Source organism: Aquila chrysaetos, chromosome 21, assembly GCF_900496995.4.
Source record: "Aquila chrysaetos chrysaetos chromosome 21, bAquChr1.4, whole genome shotgun sequence".
NCBI classification, from domain to species: Eukaryota; Metazoa; Chordata; class Aves; order Accipitriformes; family Accipitridae; genus Aquila; species Aquila chrysaetos.
This window is the reverse complement of record NC_044024.1, coordinates 21202298-21223386: the sequence shown is the minus strand read 5'-3', so window position 1 is coordinate 21223386 and position 21089 is coordinate 21202298. Positions and strand designations below refer to the sequence as shown.

At 41.8% G+C, this 21089-nt stretch overlaps 1 protein-coding gene across 3 annotated transcripts in view; it reads left to right on the top strand.

Moving 5' to 3' along the window:
- AMOT (angiomotin) overlaps positions 1 to 20772 on the top strand; it is a 62002-nt gene extending 41230 nt beyond the window's left edge. For all 3 annotated transcript variants that reach the window (XM_029997021.2, XM_029997022.2, XM_029997020.2), the window contains 7 exons: positions 1090 to 1235; positions 11755 to 11904; positions 13713 to 13903; positions 16177 to 16299; positions 16979 to 17211; positions 18072 to 18296; positions 19340 to 20772. In XM_029997021.2, the coding sequence (XP_029852881.1) occupies positions 1090 to 1235; positions 11755 to 11904; positions 13713 to 13903; positions 16177 to 16299; positions 16979 to 17211; positions 18072 to 18296; positions 19340 to 19440 (1169 nt within the window). In that variant the 3' untranslated portion in view covers positions 19441 to 20772. The remainder of the gene's footprint in view (positions 1 to 1089; positions 1236 to 11754; positions 11905 to 13712; positions 13904 to 16176; positions 16300 to 16978; positions 17212 to 18071; positions 18297 to 19339) is intronic.
- Positions 20773 to 21089: the final 317 nt, after the last annotated feature.

Here is a 21089-nt window from a genome sequence, read left to right as displayed (position 1 = left end):
CGTGGGATATTGGTTTCTGGAATGCAGTTTCTCTGGTGTCATCAGTGCTGGGTGTAGATCACTCCAGGGAGTGTTCTGTGGTTATGTATCCAGCAAGTGTGCTAATGTTATCATTGTAGCTGGTTGGCTTGAGCTGGGAATGACAGCATATACAGAGGACATCAGCTCTGTGTTGTGGCTTCGCTTTACACCCCTGTGTGATAATTTCTTCAGTCCCCAATTATTTTATCCTATTTATTTTTTTATGAAGGCAATTCCCTGTTCCTGAAACACACAGCATGGCTGCTCCCACTAGGTCCTGCTCTTTCTGGAGAGCAGCAGAAAAAGACTAGCTGCTGTGCTTGGGGTGGCTTTAAAGTACCAGACATGAACTGAAGGAAGGTTTTATCCTTCCTTCTAGCCTTCAGTGCTGGGCAAAAAGCTTTCTTGAACTGCAGGTCTGCTTTGAGCAGTGACAGAACGGATATATGTGCCTCAGTTCTGGCCCAGGGGGTCGTTTTTAAGGGCAATAGAGGAAGACTGAGGAGTTCTCGTTCACTTGTTTTCTGACTCCTCTGATGGTACTGCCAGCAAAGTGGGACAATGGGGTGTTACTTTGAGAAGGAGGACAGCTGCCCCAGGCAGAACAGCCTTCCTGTTCTTGGGGTCAGTGTGAAAAAAAGGAACACAAGTTTTTCAGGCACAGAAGTCTGCCATCTCCTCTCCCTGCCTGGGATATTAAAATTACCCAGTTTGTTTTCCACCACTGAAAGTTCAGAGGTAAAGAGGTGCCAAGTTTCACTAACCATCTGCATAATCAGAGCAAATTACCTAACTGTACTGAGTGATGCACCTTCTATTCCTTCTCACTAGCACTGTGGCACAATTGTAACTTGAAGGTACCATGCTTGTTTTTCAGGGTTACAAGTCCTTCTCTTCCTTGAAAGCCATGCGCTTCCCCCCTCCTCCCCCCCCTTAGCACTAGACTTGCATTCTCTCTCTTGGGAGAAGTTCCAGTACAATCTTTCCTTCACCTCTGGAGTGAAAGACTCCTGAAAGCTGGGTAGAGGCAAGTGCTGTCCATTGATAACTCTCACTTTGTTTTGATAGACAAGGAAACACAGCGGGAAAAAGAGAAACTGGAAATAGAACTGGCTGCTGCACGTTCCACCAATGAGGACCAACGAAGACACATCGAGATCCGAGACCAGGCCTTGAACAATGCTCAGGCCAAGGTGGTGAAACTGGAGGAGGAGGTAAAGATGCTGGGAGAGAGAAATTAGGGTAGCTTGGGTTCCAGTAAAAGTGACTGTGGAAATGATTTTGTCTTGTGCAAATTATAAGGAAATCTGCTTGCTTCAAAGCTGTTTATATCAGCTTAGCTTTGTGTTGGTTAGCTAAACCACTGAACTGTGCAGAGATAAGCCCCAAGTCCGTATTTCCTTGGAAGTGCTTTTGTCTAAGCAGCCATGTTTCATTTTCTTTTTGTTTCAACTGATAAAAATGGGCTGGAACTGAAATCCCAGCCCTGGCAACCTCCTGAACTTGGCAGAAATTCAGATCTGGATGGACTTTTAACTAATATCAAATGAATGCAGCTTGTCCCCTTGCCAGGTGTTCCACTTACACCAGGGTATCGTGGTGCACAGTGCAGATCACCGCATGTGCCCAGCATTTGTAATAAGCTGAGCATGACCTTGGTTGTTTTCTCTCCCTTTCCTCCCAAGAGGGGATAATGCATTTGAGCTGCTTAGCTGGGCAGCTTTCACAGCAGTTTCTTTTGTAGCCTTGTCCCTGCCACTCACACATGGCTCTCACCTCACTGCCCTTCTGCGTCATAGTGTCCGTCCTCTTTCCTCCCGCCTACTCCTTTCCTCTCAAAGGCTCCATTTCCCACTCCCAGCCTCTGCTTCCTTTACTCCTACTCTTCCTCCATAGAGAGCCTCTGGAGGAAATCTCATGACCAAGCACACTTCCTCCACTGCAGATTTTTCTCTCCTCCTTCAATTCTGCCATCTTCCTGCCTACTACCACTCACCATCACCCTCAGTTGAGCACTGTGCCTACATCCACCTGCATCTTGCTGCCTTCAGAGACATTCCTCAAACCCTCCCCTTGTCTGCTTCTATGTCTCTCTCCATTCAGGATCCCATTGTGCCAAGAGAGGAGGAGTGATCAAATACAAAGTGAATATCCTCCTATCTTGTCTCGCCTGCCTTCCTCCTTTCCCAGGTACAGGTGTAGCTGCCTTCTTAATTTTAGCCTGCTCTTCTCTAAGCTCTGTATTTGCCTCAGTAGCTCTTCTCCTGAACCCTCTTGTGTTTCTCTCCCTGGCGTCCTTAATTTTTTCCCCTGGCAGTACCCTTCTTTTAATCTCTTTGGCTTCATAGAAGCCATCCCTCAATCTCTTCCTGTCCTGGGTCTGCTCTGCTCATTCAGGATGTTGTTGCAGGGTTACCTGCTATCATACCTTATTAGCCTTTCTCCCCAGTGCTCCACCTCACTTTCCTTTCTCCACCACATCAAATTCAGGCAGTTCCTCTTTGCTTTCCAGGCCACTCATGGTTTACCCAACCCCGTTTTTCTTCTTCCCCTGGTTGCTGAGAGGATGTCTTCTACCTTTGTCCTTCTCAATTTCCAACCAACCCTCCCTCCCCACCCCAAACAAGCACTTCTGTGCTTTCTCCCAGACTGTCCTCACCTTCACTGCAAACAGCGGCAAGGCTGCTTTGAAGCATCCCTTGCTGTGATGCTCACAACATGGTTGACAGGGGCTAGGCCAAAGAGCCTACTGCTGTTCATACCAACCCAGAGACTGTCTACTTGGCCTGCCCTACGTGTGTGTTTCCTCCTGTTGTCTCCAGTTCCAGAATCAGGCTGTGAGCTTTGAGGGCAGGGAGCTTTCATTTGTACAGCACTTAGCATTGCCAGGCTGTGGTCCATCACTGGGGAACCAGGTTCTGTGCAATACAAATTATAATAATAAAAGAAGAAGAACAGAGTCAGAGGAATGCTTAAATATCACTGGCCACATTCAGCCTTGCGCACAGTTGATAAGTCCATTGATTTCACTAAAATTGCAGCATCTCCTGGCAAGCCTAACTTGCACCTTTGTTGCTCAGGGGGACAGGGAGCATTAAGTTATAGGGTAACTTAAACGTGACATGATTCTCTTTGGCTCTAAAACTATGCTGTCATTTGATCCTGCAGTGTATTGGAGCTCTTTGGCTTTCACTCAGATTTCACCACCTTATTACACTAAAAGTCTGACGTGTGACTAACTTCAAGTACACAGGACTAGTTCCCTGGAACTATTCGCATACTTGGAGTCAACATGTGTAGAGGTGCTGTGGTCAGCCGGGGCCAGCACACAGAGCACTTGGCTAGGTTGAACCTCTCTGTAGGCACTAATATTGGCTCCCTCACAGTAAAGTTGAAACCTTTAGGGGTAATAATAATTGTATGTTTTCTTTTCAAAACCTCTCTCATTTTACTAGAAGAATTGGGTTCAGTGCTGTTGCAAAGTATTTCTGCCTAGGTAGAATAATAAAATGGTAAGTAACTCTGGGCTAGATTGCACGATAGCTTAAAAACCACACAAATGCTGGTATAGAGTAAAATGCCCTGCATGAGGGCTTGTGGTCATTTGCATCCAACCCTTGCTTGAATCCCAGGGTGCGCAGGAAGTGCCACCCTTCCTGTTGTAGATAAATATGGAAGCGTCTCAGCGAGGGAGCAGGAATTAACTCTGCTTTTTCCTAAAGGTGAGGGGGAATAAGGGGAAACAGAAGGGGTAAAAAGTCACTTTTGCAGGTTTCCCAAATCACTTTTTAATGAAATACTTGGGATTATAAAGCATTTGTTGCCTCATTAGCATTAAATTGTGGGAACTTCTGAAATCCCCGAGCTGTTTGGTAACTTTCCGAAAGACAGCCAAGCAAGCTGCTCAGTGCTCAGAGCACTATTTAGAAGGGACTGTAAATGTCAGCCTGAGTTAGTGACATTCAGTGACCAAGATATATGGACAATTTGTCAATTATTTCTTTTATTCCTGCCAGCTTAATCTGAGTTACTAGTCCCTGTAATTGTCAGGAATTTCCAAACTAGTCCTGCAGAAGAGGGTGGAGTTTCTTATGCTAAGGTTTGGCAGCCACTCTGCTTCAGGGCCTGAGGGGGGTGTGCATATTTCAGTTGTTGCATCCTGTAATGTAAGTTTTCAGCTTTTTTCCCCCCCCTCCGTTTTGACTTCCTATTAAGCAAAGTTACCTTGCCTTATATGCACCAGATCCTTTATGAAAAGAATATTTCCGTTCTAACGAGAGCTATAAGCCATATATCACTACAGCTGAATTTAAATGTTGCATTGGAATTGGAACTTCCAGATTCTTTTAAAATCCTTTGCCTGAATTGCCAGTTGGGACAAAACCACCTGTCTGTAAAATGTAGACACTTGTCTACTCTTACAGAGCTTTGAGAGCTTTTATATATACTGGATTTTAGCATCCAAGTTAGAGGGAAGAAAGAGATAAAGGGATGCTAAATGTGATGGAGAAAGGAATGATCTTGAAGATACCGAAGTATAGTGTGAAGCAGTTGGAAGCAAAAGTAGACATTCATAGAATACTTTCCCTGGACTGTTAGCAGGGGTGAAATGACCCTCCAAATTTGGAACAAGCTGCCATTAAAGTTTTCGATAGTGTGGAGTTTATTTCTGCAAAGTGCTAAAAAGGGTGGATGATCATGAGTATTTAAAACAAGCTGAAATATGTCTACAAACAGACTTGCTAAGTATGTATATGTTTTATATGTAATATTTAAACTTGACTACTTCTCTACTCTACATAAAGATACCCAGTTATTAACCCCTATTTTCACTTGTCCATTTTCATTCTTCCCTGTAGTACATGTTCCACAGTTATGCATAAGTCAGCATCTTATTAAAATTGTTTCTAGTGAAGTATTAGCCTGTGTTTTTTAAAATCAAAACTTCAAATTATTTTCATTACATGCAATAAATTTGAGATAAGTTGAATATATTTGAGGTAAGATGCATGTTAGCTGAAAAACATATATGGCAGTCAGAAATGGTTAGTGATAATGATATTTGCAGCTAAAGCAATGAAAAATTCTCATTTTGGAGCATGGATTGCCATGATGGTCTCAAATTTGATGTAAACATTTGAATGGCTGCAGCGTGCAGCAGTTTTGCAGCTAGTAGATGGTCACAGATGGCCTTTATGTGTGAGCTTTTAAAATAGTCACATTACCATGATTTAACCAACATCTACTAGCATACACCTTGAGAGCCTTCAGCAAACAGAGCAGATGGTTAAACTTCACTTTGCTCTGGGCCAAAGGCAGAAATGCTGGGTTTACAGAAAGGACCGTCCTGACCAGCCTGAGACTCGGGGTAAACGCTGGCGTATTGTGAGTCCTTACCAGGTTTGTAATATTGCAGGAGGGAGTTTGATGCCAAATACTTTATCTAACCACAACTGCTGGATGTAGAGGGTACAATCACTACTGTTTTTACACTTTTTAAAAGAAAAGGAATTTCCAGAACTTTTCTTGAACTTGGTCATTTCTGCTTACCCTGGTTAATTCATACCATGCAAGACCACACTTCAACTTGAAAAAAGTTTGTGGGTTTTTTTTATAGTAGCGTAACTTCTACTCCTCTGCTCCACCACTTTACAAGCCACTGTTTTAATGAGTGCCTTAAGGAGACAGCTTTGAAAAATAGTGACTACCACTAAGAAGATATTTATATCTACTCTTTGCCATCCTCATGTGCACACCTTGCAATGGAAAGAGAAGCCAGACATCCTCTCTAATGGGTGCAAATTGGGGGCTGGGGAAAGGGAAGAAGTTTGAATGAAATATCTTTTCTAAAAGTGGCTTGTATTTAGAAGCGATAAGATCTTTCAGCCATCAGAATTCAACATAAACCAGATATCAGAGCTAAGATACTATATTCATTTCCCACTCAGCTATTGTGGAGAGAAATAGCACACTATTTCTGATAACAGTGATGGTTCTGTCTGTGGGGAAATGTAGGAACATTCATTTCCAAATGACATCTATTGTACTTTATATGCTGTGTCTGAGATACTTTCAGAACAGAGCTCTGGCTTGTAGGGAAGGGACCCAAAGGAGAGTTTGTGTGCTTGAAGGCTTGTCTGGTTTTTTCCAGTCACTTCTCTGGGTCTATAAAAAGATATTCCTAGTCTCCACAGCTTTGTCTCGCTTAAATACTTAGAATCTCAGAGCTACATAACTACTCCTTTCAGGACAGAGTTGCTTTTAAAGGAGACACTTTTTGGATGGCTTATCATTCATGAATGGTTAGGGTGGAGAGGAAAGAAAACTCCCTCTCTTCCCTGTAACTAGTATGTGTGTATGTTTGTAATGACCTGTGTTCTTGTAACAATGCAGAACTGGCTTTTTATTGCCCTGTCGCTACCTCTCATATTCTGCCTGTTAGTAATTTTCCAGAGGTGGCTTTCAGAGTTATAACTTACTTTAACACAAACAAACGAAGAGACGACATTATGACATTCCCGTGCAACGAACACTATTCCCTAGCAAGAGGATAGTGTTACCAAATTGCTTCAGCATGAGTTCTTGCTGAGGCCAGTGGCGCCTTATTGGGCCTGAATTCAAACAAACTGAGGGTTCAAAGGCATCCTAGAGGAATATATTCCAACTGCAAGAGGGAGACGTAGTTTAAACGTGCTTGCTGTCTTTTTTTTTTTTTACTACATTTCTGCCATAGCAGGCAAATTCTTGTGGGGAAACACATTTTCAGCTGCATCTGAATGGATTCAGCTTTAGGATAAACCAGAATGTAATGAAAACACCCTGAATATATTAAACAAAGGACTTTGAAGACATCAGAAATAGTGGGTGGGAGACAAGCAGATGCTGACGAGTGTTACCAATTTGCTGAAATAGGAGCTGTCCAAGATGAAGAGGGTAATGGCTGGGTTTGTCAAAATGCCTGGGAGAGTTTCTGAATCATTGCTAGCTATGCAGGAAGTCTTCTCTTCTTCCCCAGAAAAACTCTTTGCTGAGTAACGCATCTGGAAGTGATGAATCTCTTTACAAAAGAAGATCCTTCCTTCCCCCTCACCTGCTACGTCCAGGACTGTGTTTGTCCTGCAGAGGCAGCTCCAGTCTGGAGGATGTTACAGCTTCTACCTCCCTTGCTTCTAGTGACTTGACAGTGAAAATTCCTCATTCCTGTACGCCCCTCCTCCCTGTGCTGCTTGCATGAAAACTCCATGGCCTTTTCAGAGCCTTTCTTCTGCAAGGACCTGGAATCCCTGGAAGAGATTGCATGGTTTGTCGAAGCCTAAATCAGATGAAGGAACAGGATTTGTTTTGTTTGGCTTTTAGAATGTTAATCCATTTTCTGCTGGGCAGTTGTAGTAATAATCAAACGTCCCTATTTCTGACAGGAACGCTTTGTCCTTGGCCATTGATTTTAGACCATGCAAGTGCTCTCTGTAGCAGAGAAACCTGCAGGTTGCCTGCTGCCAGGCATTAAGTTGTCTTAGGAAATTTTCCTGCGAAAAGGTTCTGAGGACTAGTTTGTTTTCTAGGTTTAGTGAATTTGTTTAATCATTTTATCCCTGTATGTTTAGAGTGATTGATTCATTTTCCATTACTGGAAGCCCTGCAGTTTGGGGATATTGGTGTGCGGACATTCTCAGGCAGTAAATCTTTCCGACTAACTTGGAAACAGATTGCTCTTCGGGTCAGCCAGACTCTTGTGAGCAAGGAAGCCTCCAAATCCCAAGCGTATCCTGCTTCTCCCAGCTGGCTCTCAACTGCAGAAAGCAATCTTGACAAGGGATAGAGGAAATAAAATGAAGATAGAAATACTTGATCAGGAGGCCAGGGAATCTTTCAGGGATATTCTCTGCATCAGTTCGCACTTTTGCATACTAGATTTCTGCAGAGTCCCAAGCCAGTCCTTGCCTTCTTTATTTTTCTTGTCTTCGGTCCTGTTGCAGAATTTATGTAAGCATTGTAGTGGATGTGAACTGGACAGTGACTGCTCTTGTTTACAATGGTTTAATTAGAAAATCTTGTTGAGTTAAAGCCTGACCTCTGATACTTGGTTAGGACATTTTCCAAAGCAGTTAGGGATTGACCTGGAGAAGGTATGCACATGATTAAAGTTTGCCGTGTGCTGTAGGAAATGCCGGGAAGGGATACAGTTGTGCTGAGCTTCCAGACGTGCACTGAGGTTATTTGAGATCTTACCGTCTTAAAGAGGTGTTATAATAAAGATACTATTATGAGTAAAATGCTTTGCATTTTCAGAGCACCCTTCAAGGCAAAACAGTTACAATACATTATGTGAGCATGAGCTTGCTTATTAGTTAAATGCAGTACCATCAAAAGGAAAATTACTATCTTGTCAAATTTATTTAAAATTATATACTGAAGGGCGTGACTGCATCCTTGTAAAGCTTCAGGAATGAACTCTTATCTAGAGCACGTGTTCACTGCAAGGCCTGTTGAGAATTCCAGCATCCTTTGATGCCATCTCCTCCGTGGTAGATGTTACTGTGGCCCTTGGCACCAAGCAGCCAGTTTCATTTCTTTGCTGGAAGAGAGAGGGTGGGGAATCCATGGCAAATGACCAAGAACAAGCCTCAGCATGCTGCCTTTTTTTCTTCCTCCCATCTCATTTATGTCTGCAGCACCCTGGCAATACTCAGGAAACTGTTTCCAATTCCCATCTTAGGAAAACATGATCATACTCTCAATTTATGGTAATGAAATCCCTCTGTGCTTGAAGAATGATTCCTGATCCTCTTTACATTGAGATAACAGATAAAGTCAGAAAGATTTAAAAAAAAAAAAAAAATTAGATTTCAGTGCTACCACTTGTGGAGAATTCTGGTTCACAGAAAGGTAAATTGTTCCTCACAAATACTTGCAGTAGCAGAGATGGCAGAGCTCTAAATAAATGACACTGCCAGAATATGCAGTGAGTTGACTGAGTGCAGCGAGTACATGAAATGAAACAATCTCATATATAAAGGATAATTGTGTCAAAAGACACCTTAGGAAAGCTGAGTTGTCTGGAGCGCATGCATGCCTTTAAAGCTTACTGAACATCTGTGTTCCAAAAAATGGAAAATTATTTGAGGGATTCCTGATTTTTCTGGTTTTAAGCCATTAAAAAAAATACACACCCCCCACCTCCCCCCAAATTTTCTAATATTCCTAATTCTTCCTGATGCTGGAAGATGAAGTGTATTTTGTGAAGGAGAAAAAAAAAGTTGTCTTCATGAAAAGCCACTGAACAAGCTGTGCCTGTACTTTAGGTCTGGTGTATGAGTTAGGCATGTGCAGGCAGTGCTGTTAAGTTGGGCAACAGCTTGTGTTGCAACATTTCACCTGCAGGTTTGGCTGATGGGAGCACTTTCAAAGTGAATGTTTCAGTGGAATTTCTGTGTCCTAATTTCTTTTTTTGGCTGGGCTCTTGGTATTCTTTGAATGCAGGCCAAAACGTTAATCCACATATACGCATACTCAGGTTTATTAATTATGAAACTAGTAAAATGTTGTCAGTGGCTACTTTTGCAAGGAGAATTTTACCTGTGTGTTAAAAAACTTTTCAGAAATTTAAATGCTTTGTGGTAGGTAATAAGAGACCAGATATCCATCCTTCCTTCCTTAATTTTTTACACAGAAGAGTGGGGGACGAGAGCCGATTTTCAAGAGATTATTATTCAGCTCGATGCATGATATTTTGCCTCTAGCAAGTTTATTAGGTTGTTCCTTACTCTTGTCCAGGTCAGTAAGCTCATATGCAAAACCAAGATACTGAGTGCTTTCCATTTCTAGGTTCTGCTGCTGACTCATAGTTTATCATTTTTGGCTAGTTACAGAACTACTTTGAGCTGCTGTTAATCTAAGTGTAAAACTAGTGCATTAATCTACACTTTACTGGAGTCTGAGAAAGCTTAAATCAGTGTAATTAAGCACTATGATCTGGAATAAAAAGATCTATTAAGTATAACATTTGTATTGATTTTCTGCAGAGCAGCAGTGGAATATTAAGTTGTATTAAAATGTTCTTGTTCCTCCCATTCCAAACAAGCGTGAAATCTTGAGCAATCAAAGAATAAAAATACCTTTCTACTGTACATGCACTGGTGGGAAGGCCTTTGGCTGGATTACTCACTATTTATTGTAACTTTTATTATAAAATACTTGTTTGGGGAAAATCCTCTAGGGCAGCAACATTCATGCTGTGAGATTAGATGCCTGCTGACTTTATGAAGAGAAGAAAAGGATACCATGTCTGTGATTACTAGTGTTTGGAGATTTTTCTCTCTCTGCTATTCACATTGCAGTCTCTAGATTGCCTCAAGGAACAGGAGTGTGAAAAGAGAAAATTTTGAAGAAACACATGATAAGACCTTTTTGGAAGGAAGGTGCGATATAAGAAAGGCTCATGTTGTTCAGATCAAAGCCCAGCAAGCCTAGTATCCTGTCTCTGCCGAAACTTAAAGCAGATTCCTAGGGAACGCTATCAGAATGGGGCCAACAAACAGCAATACTTTCCCAGAATACTTTCTGCTTCCAAGAAGGACTTCCTGAGCCAAAAGTGGTGTCTTTTGTCTTTAATATCCCTCAGTGGACTTTTCTTCCATGAAGCTGTAGAGTAGCTCTTTGAACTCACATAAGGGAGTCTGTGTTTTGCATTGTGGTGCTTCTCTAGACTTTGGCTCTGACTGTTGGGAAAAGTTGCCTTCTTCCTGCTATTTTTGTATTTCAGGGTTTATGACAATCATAGCTAAAAAACCAATGCCCCAGATTTGCTGCAGAAGGCCAGCTAATTGTGATTATTAGTCTTCTCCTTAACAGAAAATTATGTCCATAGGTGTGCAGTATTCCATATATTAGAATAGAGCTGGGCCCTGGGTGTGTTTTATTCTTTCTTTTTATTCATATTTTAGTTTGGTTTTATTCTGCCTGAACTGTGGATTAACCTTGCTAAGACAGTTATTGGGGGTCTCAGCATGGTAGTTTTCATTGCTTACCCTGAGGCAGGATAGCAGCTTGGTTTGCAGGATGAGTGATGGAGGAGGACAGAAGCTCAGGGGCAAGAAACGGAGCAGGACCTCTCAGGTCACACTGGGCCAAGATGACCAACATGCATGTCCAGACTGCTAGAATAAACCTGGCTGCAGTATGGAGAGAGCACAGGCCACATCTAGTGTATGCTTTGATCCTATTCATTATTTTATAGTTATGGGACTGGAATAGGATCCTGCAAGTTTTGATTCAGTTTCTGCTTAATCTCATAAAAACACTGCCAGCAATTTTCAATATTGCACTGAAAAATGTTCCCAGCTTGTGGACCAGCTCTAAATGCTGTCTTTGCTACAGTTACTTTGGTAATATGTCAAGGCATTTAAGTCTTTATTATGAACTCAGATGCCCTTTCTAGCCCATTGCTGTTCTCAATCATTTGCAACAGATAATTACCTCAGTTTCCCCATCATTACCATGGGGTCGCTGAGGACAAAAAGAACAAATACACCTAGCAGGAAAGCAGAGGTGGGAAAGACCTGTAATATCCTGAGTGTCGAGTCCAGAGTAGGAGTCTGAGGCACACTGACAGCAGTCATCTGGACATGTTCTTCCCAGCTGGTGTTTCTGTGCTCTGCAGTGTTTACAAAGCCAGAAGTTCACTCACTTGTTCTCATTATTTGACTTATGCTGCATTTTCTTCCTTTGTTTCAGCTCAAAAAGAAGCAGGTCTATGTTGAGAAGGTGGAGAAGATGCAGCAGGCCTTGGTTCAGCTGCAGGCAGCGTGTGAGAAACGGGAACAGCTGGAACATAGGCTGCGGACCCGGCTGGAGAGAGAGCTGGAATCTCTCCGGATGCAGCAGGTACCTGCTGTTTCCCTGTGCCATACTAGGTTTCTTGTAGGATTGTACAGTATACCCCACACCACAAATAAAAGAAGGGCAGTGGTTTTCTCTATCTTGTAAAATTAACAAATTTTTCTTTAGGTAGCTAGAATCATGGATTTGCTGGCCGTTGTATTGTTTTTACTTAATTTAATTCTCTGTTCCAACCAGAAAATTTAGATAAGAGAGCAATAGGGGATTTGTCACATGACAAGATTCAGACATAGCCATATAGCTAGATGGTGTTCTATCTTTAAGTAAGCTGGTTATATTTACTTCCAAATAATTTAAAAAATATTGCTCACAGTTTGAGATTTTATATAAAATTCATTAACAACTGGCCTGAAAAGAGGCCCTTCAAAAAGCTTTTGCATTTAAAAAAACCAAACCAAACAAAACCAGCAAAACCAATTCTATAAATGCAGTTGATGGAAATGGATGGGAGCTTCACATAGAGTATATGCTTACGATTGTAACGTGAGTCTTTTTCAGTGAAAAGAATGAATGAGAAGTAGATTGTGCAGTGGTGTTATGAACTGGATGAGAAGTTTTAGTTTTATTTCAGTCTATGTCAAACATAGGTGAACTGGCAGGTTTGTAAATTTTACTGGATATAGGATGCAGGCCTGTGTTCTAAATCGCATTTAGTTTCAGGTTATGTTTATCCCCCAGCTTCCACCTCTGCAAAAGAATGGGTATTTAAATCTTATTTGTATTTTTGTATTGGTTTGAGTAGGAGTTACAGTAATTTGATAAACTTTTCTGTGTTACCTTTGGAAGAGTAGGTACTCTGAACCCCACAATTTTTGACATTGAGCCTGAGTCAACACAAAAAAATAGCTTTCTTGTCACGGTTAAGAATTCTGAGCTGAACGTAAAGTAGCTTGTCTGCCCAATTTCTTTTCTTTTGAACTATTTTTTTTTAATTTTTAAGTCAAATATCCTGCTAATCCCAGAAGAGACTTCCATATAAAACTATGCATTTTATCCGTTGAGCTATTAGCTCAGCAAATCTCCACTCTTTCTTGTTTTGAAAGGGAACACTGCCTCTCTTCCAAATCTTGCTTTAGAACTGAATTTTTAATCCCCAGGTACTTAATCCACAGGTATACACTGATCATATTGATTTAATAACCAAATCCTTTAAAAATATTTTGTATGTATTTTTTTTTTAAAGGTGTGATAACCCTTGTCTGCTAGTTAGCGTCTTGCTGGAACAATGTTAGAAGTAGGTCTGTGTTACTTTAGGCATTATGGATGGGCTGTAGACATCAGCCCTGAATAGCATGATCTAGCTCTTGGATGCACATGTGGGGCTTTGCACATGGCAAAAGGCCTTAGGAGTATTTTCCGTCTCAGATATTTCCTTGTTAGTATTGACCAGCTCTGGAATGGCACCAGGAAGCACTCTAGTGTGGGTGCTGTGAGTCAAGCTGTCTTTCTTGGGAGCAGTGCTTGATGTTTTATGACTTTTGAGCTTCAACATTTGGAAAATAGAAGGAGCCTTTCTTGCATTATATGAACTTGTTTCCTGGTTATGACAGAGTGAGGCTGAACTGCCCCTGGAGATGTTTCAGATTAAGCTCTAAAGGAGACCGTTACCATCACCTAGTCTGCCCAAGATGGCATAGGCTGCTGCATTTCACTCTGGGGGGTTCTTGCGTCAAGCCAGTGCTGCTCTGGACCAGCCTCCATCCTTCAGACAAAAAGCAAACAAACCAACCCTGAGTCTTACAGATGCATCCTGAGATGACTTTTTTTTTTTTTTTTTTGCTTTTGGAAATCAGCGTCAGGGTACATCTCAGACTGCCAACGTCTCAGAGTACAACGCCACGGCACTTATGGAACTCCTGCGCGAGAAGGAAGAAAGGATTCTTGCTCTGGAAGCTGATATGACCAAGTGGGAACAGAAATACCTGGAGGAGAGTGTGATGAGACAGTTTGCTTTGGATGCAGCTGCAACTGTGGCTGCTCAGAGGTAAATGAGACTTTTCATAGTACAGAGATTATTTTCTTTTTCCAGTTGAATGTCACATTTCCCACCAAGGAATGTTGTCATACCACCCTCCCATGATACCTTGCCTTGTGGTCTGAATGGCTTCTCAGACTTCTGCATGCAAGTGGGGCTTGGCTGCTTTTCCTGGGAGCTGTGCAATTGCCAGCAATTAGAAACTTTTCTCCAGGGGAAGATTCCTCCACATGCAGGAGCCATTTTCCAGACTAGAGTTGTTCTGAGCCATTCCTAGAAGCTGTTGATTCAAAAATAGGTGTATGAGAAGGGTTTTGGTTTTTTATTTTTTTAAACAGGAATCAGTCCTCACTGAAGTCATGTGAGATGGGGTAAGCTTGGTGATTCACATCATTCACCCTGAATGGCTTACTTGTTCTCCAGAATGTTTTTGCAAATTACTTTGTGGTATTGTCCTCAGCATGGTTACTAACCAGAAACATCTACTAGGAAATTCTGCTCAAAACATTCTGCTGTGCATGGAGAGCACTCCTTGTGGGGGTGGGAAGCTAAGGGTGTCTGAAATTTGGTAACAAGCTCACATTCCAAGACAACTGTACAGAAACACTTATTATGGCTGTAAATATGGCCAAGTGCTTCAGCTAGTTGATAAACAAGAGCTGTTATTGGAGTGCAGCTCCTTAGTGTTAGGTATTGCTTACATATAATTTCATTGCTCGCTAGTTTCTGGTTCTTGATGGCAGATTTTATTTTAGATTGTTTAATGAACCAGATTCAAATAGGGATGTTATTGCAACTGGCTTCCTAGCTCATAAGATCATACTAGAATTACAGAGGTAAAGTTGCAGATCTGCTGTGTTAGTGTTTAAAGACTTATCTTATCTTGCTCCAGAAGCAAGCTGTTATTTTAGGGTATTGATTCTTCTTGTGCACTGTTTTCCGCCTCCCCAGAGATTCTCTAAAGGCTCTTGCTACTGCTTGTCCTTAGAGGCCATGTTATATTTTCAGCGTGTGCTGATAAGTAGGGGTCTGGTCTATTGTTTATCATGGAATGAGAGGGGATGTGTTAGGCCTGTTCCAAGTTTTGTTAAATGAACAAGAATGCCTTCCAGTCAGGAAAGAGCCAACCTCTGTTTTTCCATTTCCTTCTAGCTGCTTCTCCCCTAAAAGAGAGTATTCCATTAGTGTCAATGCTTCTGCAAGTTTATATGCAGTTGGCACATATAGTATCTACTTCAAAAATATAGGCTGTGAGGGATTCCACTAATTTCAGTGGCAACCTCATCTACACTGTGCACGAATTTCTTTCCCTTTTCTTTGATAGTGAAAAATAGCATCCCTTAAGAAGTTGAGGTTGCAGGAAGGATGCTTCACAGCACAGGCAGGAATCTGGGTCAGGTTACGTTTCTTTGGTGAATGACCTTCTTATGCCCTTCACATTGGTGCTTTGCTGTTCCTGATCTGAACTTTTGCAGAGTTAAAGGTACATTTACCAGACAGTTCTTAGTCCTGCTGGGTCTGAGAGAACAGATTTCTTGTTACAATGAATTGGAGCTCTTGGTAACTCCAAATTTTTTTGTGTTTGTTTTTTTCTAATTATGTTAATGCATAGCTATGTCAGTAACATGATCTTAATGTTATGAGTCATAGAGTGGTACAGAGCATAGCACAGTGACTTTGTTCTGACTGAACAGCAACAAGTAGAATGAAATACTCATTATGTTTTGGTTAGTGGACTGAACAACTATCACAGTGTTAACATCAGGCACAATGTGGAATCAGTCTGTTTTCAGTCCAGTCCAAGTTTTTTGGACCAAGCTGCTTAGGATTCCTTAAGAAACTTCCATGCCTAGTTCCCTTTGATACTCAGATTCCCTGTATGATACTGTTGGAAGGGGAAGGGAAAAAGCTTTCTAGCTGAAGCAAAGTTTGCACTGTTTCAATTGAAGAGAAGTGCCTAGCGTTCTATACCATCCTTCCCCCTCCCCATGTCCTTGGATTTCCTCATCAATCAGTTTACAACAGTACAGTGAATCAGTTAGATTATAGACTGGCCTGCGATGGACAGTAGATTGTATACAGTATTCTTGTAATGACTTGCATATTTTTGTAATCCTTCTTTCTTTAGGGCTGGGAGTTGGATTTTTGGAAGACACTGAGCCAGCCGCAACTCAAAAAAAGTGGATATTCTTGTTTGTTACTTTTGAGCAATTATTTTGTGCTGTTAGGAGGAAAGCAGCAAACTTAGCTGGTCCTTCATCTGTTCTACTGCTTGTTCTCAGGGACACGACAGTGATCAGCCACTCGCCTAACCCTAGCTATGACACCTCGCTGGAAGCTCGCATTCAGAAGGAGGAGGAGGAGATCCTGCTTGCCAACAGGAGGTGTCTCGACATGGAGGGAAGGTAAAATGCAGTTTGGTCCTATCTGGCTTCTTTAGGACAGGGATTTTAAATTAATTGTCTGGGTAGATGCCTCAGAACCAGAAATTCTTGTGTCTTCACCAATAGCAACGATGTAGGATGCCAGACGCTCATTTGGCCAAGAAAGTATCTACATAGCAATCCAAAACCTGTCTTGATACTGAGGGCTAATGCAAAAAAGTCATCTTAGATTTTTTGCATCTAGCTTCTTGTTCTTCTCTCTTCAGGGCATCTTCATCAGACCCCAGGCTCCAGCCACCTCTTAACAGTCTCACAGAACTGTTTTCCCTGGGGTTAGGTCCAGTGCAGGCTCCCCAAAGTGTGTTAATCCTCTTCTTTCTGTTGCTCTCATGTGCTGCCCATAACTCTCAGCTTTGTCTCAAAGCCCCTTCTGTGGCTGTTTAGAGCAACTTCCAGTAGCCAAAGGTGGGTGGGTATCTCAGTGCCTTTCTCTCATGCATGTATACAGAAAGTCTCATGCATGATCTGCTCTGGTGGGCCAGTGAGCAGCCAGTATTCAGGGCAGTAAGCTCACTGGCATCCTCTCTCTGCCTCCCCAAATGCCTGAGGGAGTCCTAGTCACAGCCATGGGGGCACTGAGGCCTCAGTCCAAGGAGACAGGAGTACAAGTACATTGTTCTTCTTTGTATTTCTCAAAAAGGATTAAGACTCTGCACGCTCAGATCATTGAGAAGGATGCCATGATCAAAGTCCTGCAGCAGCGCTCCCGGAAGGAGCCTGGTAAGACAGACCAGCTCTCCTCAATGAGACCTGCCAAGTCACTGATGTCCATTTCGAATGCTGGCTCGGGCTTGCTGTCCCACTCGTCAACACTGAGCAGCACTCCCATTCTGGAAGAGAAGAGGGAGGACAAGAGCTGGAAAGGCAGCCTAGGTAATTTTTAAATAACAGTGGCAATCCAGATATTCGAGTCACTGCTTAGAGGGGAGGCAGGAGCAGCAGAAGGAAGAAGGTGTGTTGGACAGACAGATCAGCTGGCCTAGCGTGCAGTAAACCTGACTGCAAGCAAGATGGGAGACATTTGGAACAACTGTTTGTTTTAGTCACTTTTGGGAAATAGTGACTTCTGATGTCCAGGCTCTGTCATTAAAATATGTAAGCCTTTATTCCCAATTTGGTACCTGACTTCAGGGATGTTTGAGATAAAGTGTTCAGAGTTCCCAAGCCCTTGCTTTCAGCTGGGTTGTTACAGCTGTCTGAAGGTGTAAAGTCTCCTTGAATAGGAGCAGAGATACTAATCAGGATTGCTATCCTGTAGTGTTGTGCCTGCACTAACATGACTCCTGTCTGGAATGGCTCAACACCATTGTTCAGAGAAAATGCATTGTAACAAAGCAGATCGTAGATGATTTTTTTTTTTTTTTCCTGGAGGAAGTTAGGCTCAAAGGCCCTCCCTATTAAACTAAAAGACCCTGAAATGTAAATGAGAATCTGTTGTAGCTGATTTCAGAGTGTGCAGATTTATCCTGCCATAGATGGGCCACTGGTTAGAGACAGGGAAATAAGGTGTTAGTGCCCACTGCGTATCTTTGCATGCAGCAACATGAGGATACTGCTATTCTTCAGGTACTTCAGCAACCAGTGCTGAAAGGTGCTATAGAAAGGTAAATTAGTGGTGTCTGCTGAAGCACGGAGCACTTTCCAGATCCTAGAGCAAGTACTACAGAGGGGTGCAGAACTGATACCGGTTAGTTTTCTGGGATTGTGAAATTTCCTTCCCTTTTTCCACAAAGGTGTTCTGCTGGGAACAGAATATCGCTCTGAATCCATTCCCTCCACCCCCTCTCCTGTCCTTCCTTCCACACCGTTGCTGTCAGCCCACTCGAAAACAGGCAGCAGAGACTGCAGCACCCAGACTGACCGGGGGAATGAACAAAGCAAAGCTGCACCTTCCACTGCAGCTCCTACACCAGGACGACTCCCCAGTACCAACCTGGCCTACAGCGCAGACAAAACAGGTAACAAAGCTCAGCTGCTTTCCCAGAGGGGCCCCTGCCATGGTCTTGCCAACAGTTCTGCTCTGTGGGGCAGGCCCTGCCATCCCTTTTTCCATTCCGGAAAAGTGGGTTTAGTTTTTATGAGGACAGATGGGTTTCAGAGGCAAGCTTGACAATGTTCTGAGGGGTCTCATATGCCCTGAAGGAAAAAAGCCTTAAGAGTGGTAGCATAAGCATGGACACACTGGGTGGAGAGGTATAGCAAGGTTTAAGAATTGGAGCAGTTATGTGCAAATCCCTGGATAGTCTCTGAGTCAGTGTCTACTCTGAAGTAAATTGCGAGTAGCATGTGGGGTTTAAACAGTGTATGAAAATGGGCCATAGAAACTGGCCATTGCATTTTAGTGGGTATTCAAAGCAAAGTGGGCTCAGGTAAGGGTGGGGAAGAAGAAGGAAAGGTAACTATCATGATAGAGCTGTCTCGTTATTATAGTGTCCCAGTCGCAGGACCGACTTCAGCATTGGCACAAGTAGATCCAGTTGACAGTGACTGTCACAGAAGCTGAATTTGCTTCCCACAGAGCTCCGAGCTGGCAAGAGCTGCTCATTTTCCAGCCCACTCTGCCAAATCAATGCAGATTACACAACCTTGCCTCTTCTACTTACAGACACATTACAATTATGTTGTTCTTTATGGAAGAGTGAATTTGGCTGGTCTGCTGTGCATCTTGCCCATGCTATGCTATTTAATGGGTATCGAGGGAGACAGGGGAACAGGTTTTGTGGTGAAAGTCTACGCTGACTACATTGGTTTAAATGCAGTCACTCCAGTTTTATATGCCATTGTGTACCAGTGGGAGATACCCAAAGGGAATTTGATAAAATATCTTTATTTGTTTGGCTATATACATGAAGAATTGAATTTTTTAAAACAAAATAAGAAGTTGTGAGCTGTCTTTCGGCCAATGATAGAAGATGACTTTTAAAATGTTAACATCATTTTTCTAACCTCATTGAAGTTACAGCTTTTGATTGTCTGTCTCTTGTTTTTCCTCATCACGTAGATGGGCCACTTTTCCACTCCAGCACTCTTGAAAGAAAAGCCCCTGTTCAGACCATGGGGCAGGACCTCCCAGATGGAGAGATGGTAGAATACCTCATCTGAAAGGCTGTACCAGGATCTGAGCTGGGATACAGTAGCAAGAAATTTTTAAAAGACATTTTTGTTGGGAAAAAATTGTCATACCTGAGTAATAAAAGAACACTCAGCTGTTTGCTCTTGTATATTATGTCTCAAAAGTATGGACAGGTTAATTTATAATTTGCTCTAAATTATAAAAAACCCGTAACACTTGTTCTTTGAAAGTTTCCCCCTTTATTTTTTAAATAATGGATCTGGTAACATCTGGAGAAAAAACAAGAACTTAGGTGCACTACATCTGATACTTCATTTCAGTATTTTTAAAGTCTCTTAAACAGAAGTACCTGCTCTCACAGCTGTTGGTTAAATGTCTAGCTTGAACACAGTAAGGTAAGCATAATGGCCTTAAAACGATCAGAACCAGGGACTTAGTTGTGACCATCACTTAATGGTTTTAGAATACAGGTGTTCTGAGAAACTTTTATAAATTTGAGCTGTGATCAAGGGAGATTTCTCTTTATACTTTCTCTTTACACTCAGTGTAAGAACTCAGAATAGCTATTTCACATTCATAGGCTGGAAAGATTTTCATTTTCAGTGTGGTAACTTTTTTTTTTTTTTTTTAACTTCCCAAATTGTGTTATTTCTTTATTAAAAAAAAATGACTCCGGTGATTAATGTCGCATTTCACATTTTTAGTTTCATTGAAAGATTTGCCACACTTTTATACTTAAGTACTTTTTCAATAATTTATACAGTGGATAGTAAATAATATATTGCATTCATGTTTTATGTAAATTAAAAAAGGAGAGTTTACAGGCTCAGTCTTGATCTGTTAGATCAGATTTCTGCCATTGTAATGCCATTGGCTTTAGTGGAACTCCAGATTTACCATAGTGCAAGTGGCAAGCCCTGTTGCTTTTCAGTGTTAGCAACTTAATCTACTGCATCTGTGGAGATCTTTCTCTGTAGCAGATTTTTCTATATTTCAAATGCCCTTCTACTTTGTATGCCTCTCCTTCTTGGAGATACTAGATTCTTCTTCATATAGCAAAGCTTCAAAGGTAGAGCTTTAAAGAGAAGCTCTGTGTAAAGTTTCAGATGGCAAATTCTCTCCTTCCAAAATATTTTTTTTCTTCATCTAACTGGAGAGAGCAGCTTAAAGAAAGTCCCAGAGGCATTACAGAAGAAAGTTGCACATTTAAATCATCAGGTTCACTTTCAGATTTTTGGGAACTAGCACAGATGCAGCAATGCTTTGATTGCAGATGCTATAATGAGATATTAAGACCAATAGAAGTAAATGAGTATTTTTTGTTACTGTCTTTGCATTTTATTAAAACACTTCAATATTAATTTCTGTTAAAAACTACTTTTTCTTACTTGAATGTTAAAATACCTAATTAGCCAGTGGTCACACGTTGGGAACCTGGCTAGTCTCAGCTTTCTGTGCAACATTAAAGTAGCCAGATTTTCATTTCAGATCATTTCACCCCAGAAATAAGGAAAATCAGCAATCCATCATTGGAACAGTTAGTGAATGTCCTCAATTCCTACTTAGCTGACACGACTGATACAGTGTCCAATTGAAATGGCCTTACCAGATCAACAGATTGTAACATGAATTTCACAGTGGCGGGTTGGGAGGTGAAAGGAGGTCCCTTCTGTCTGCT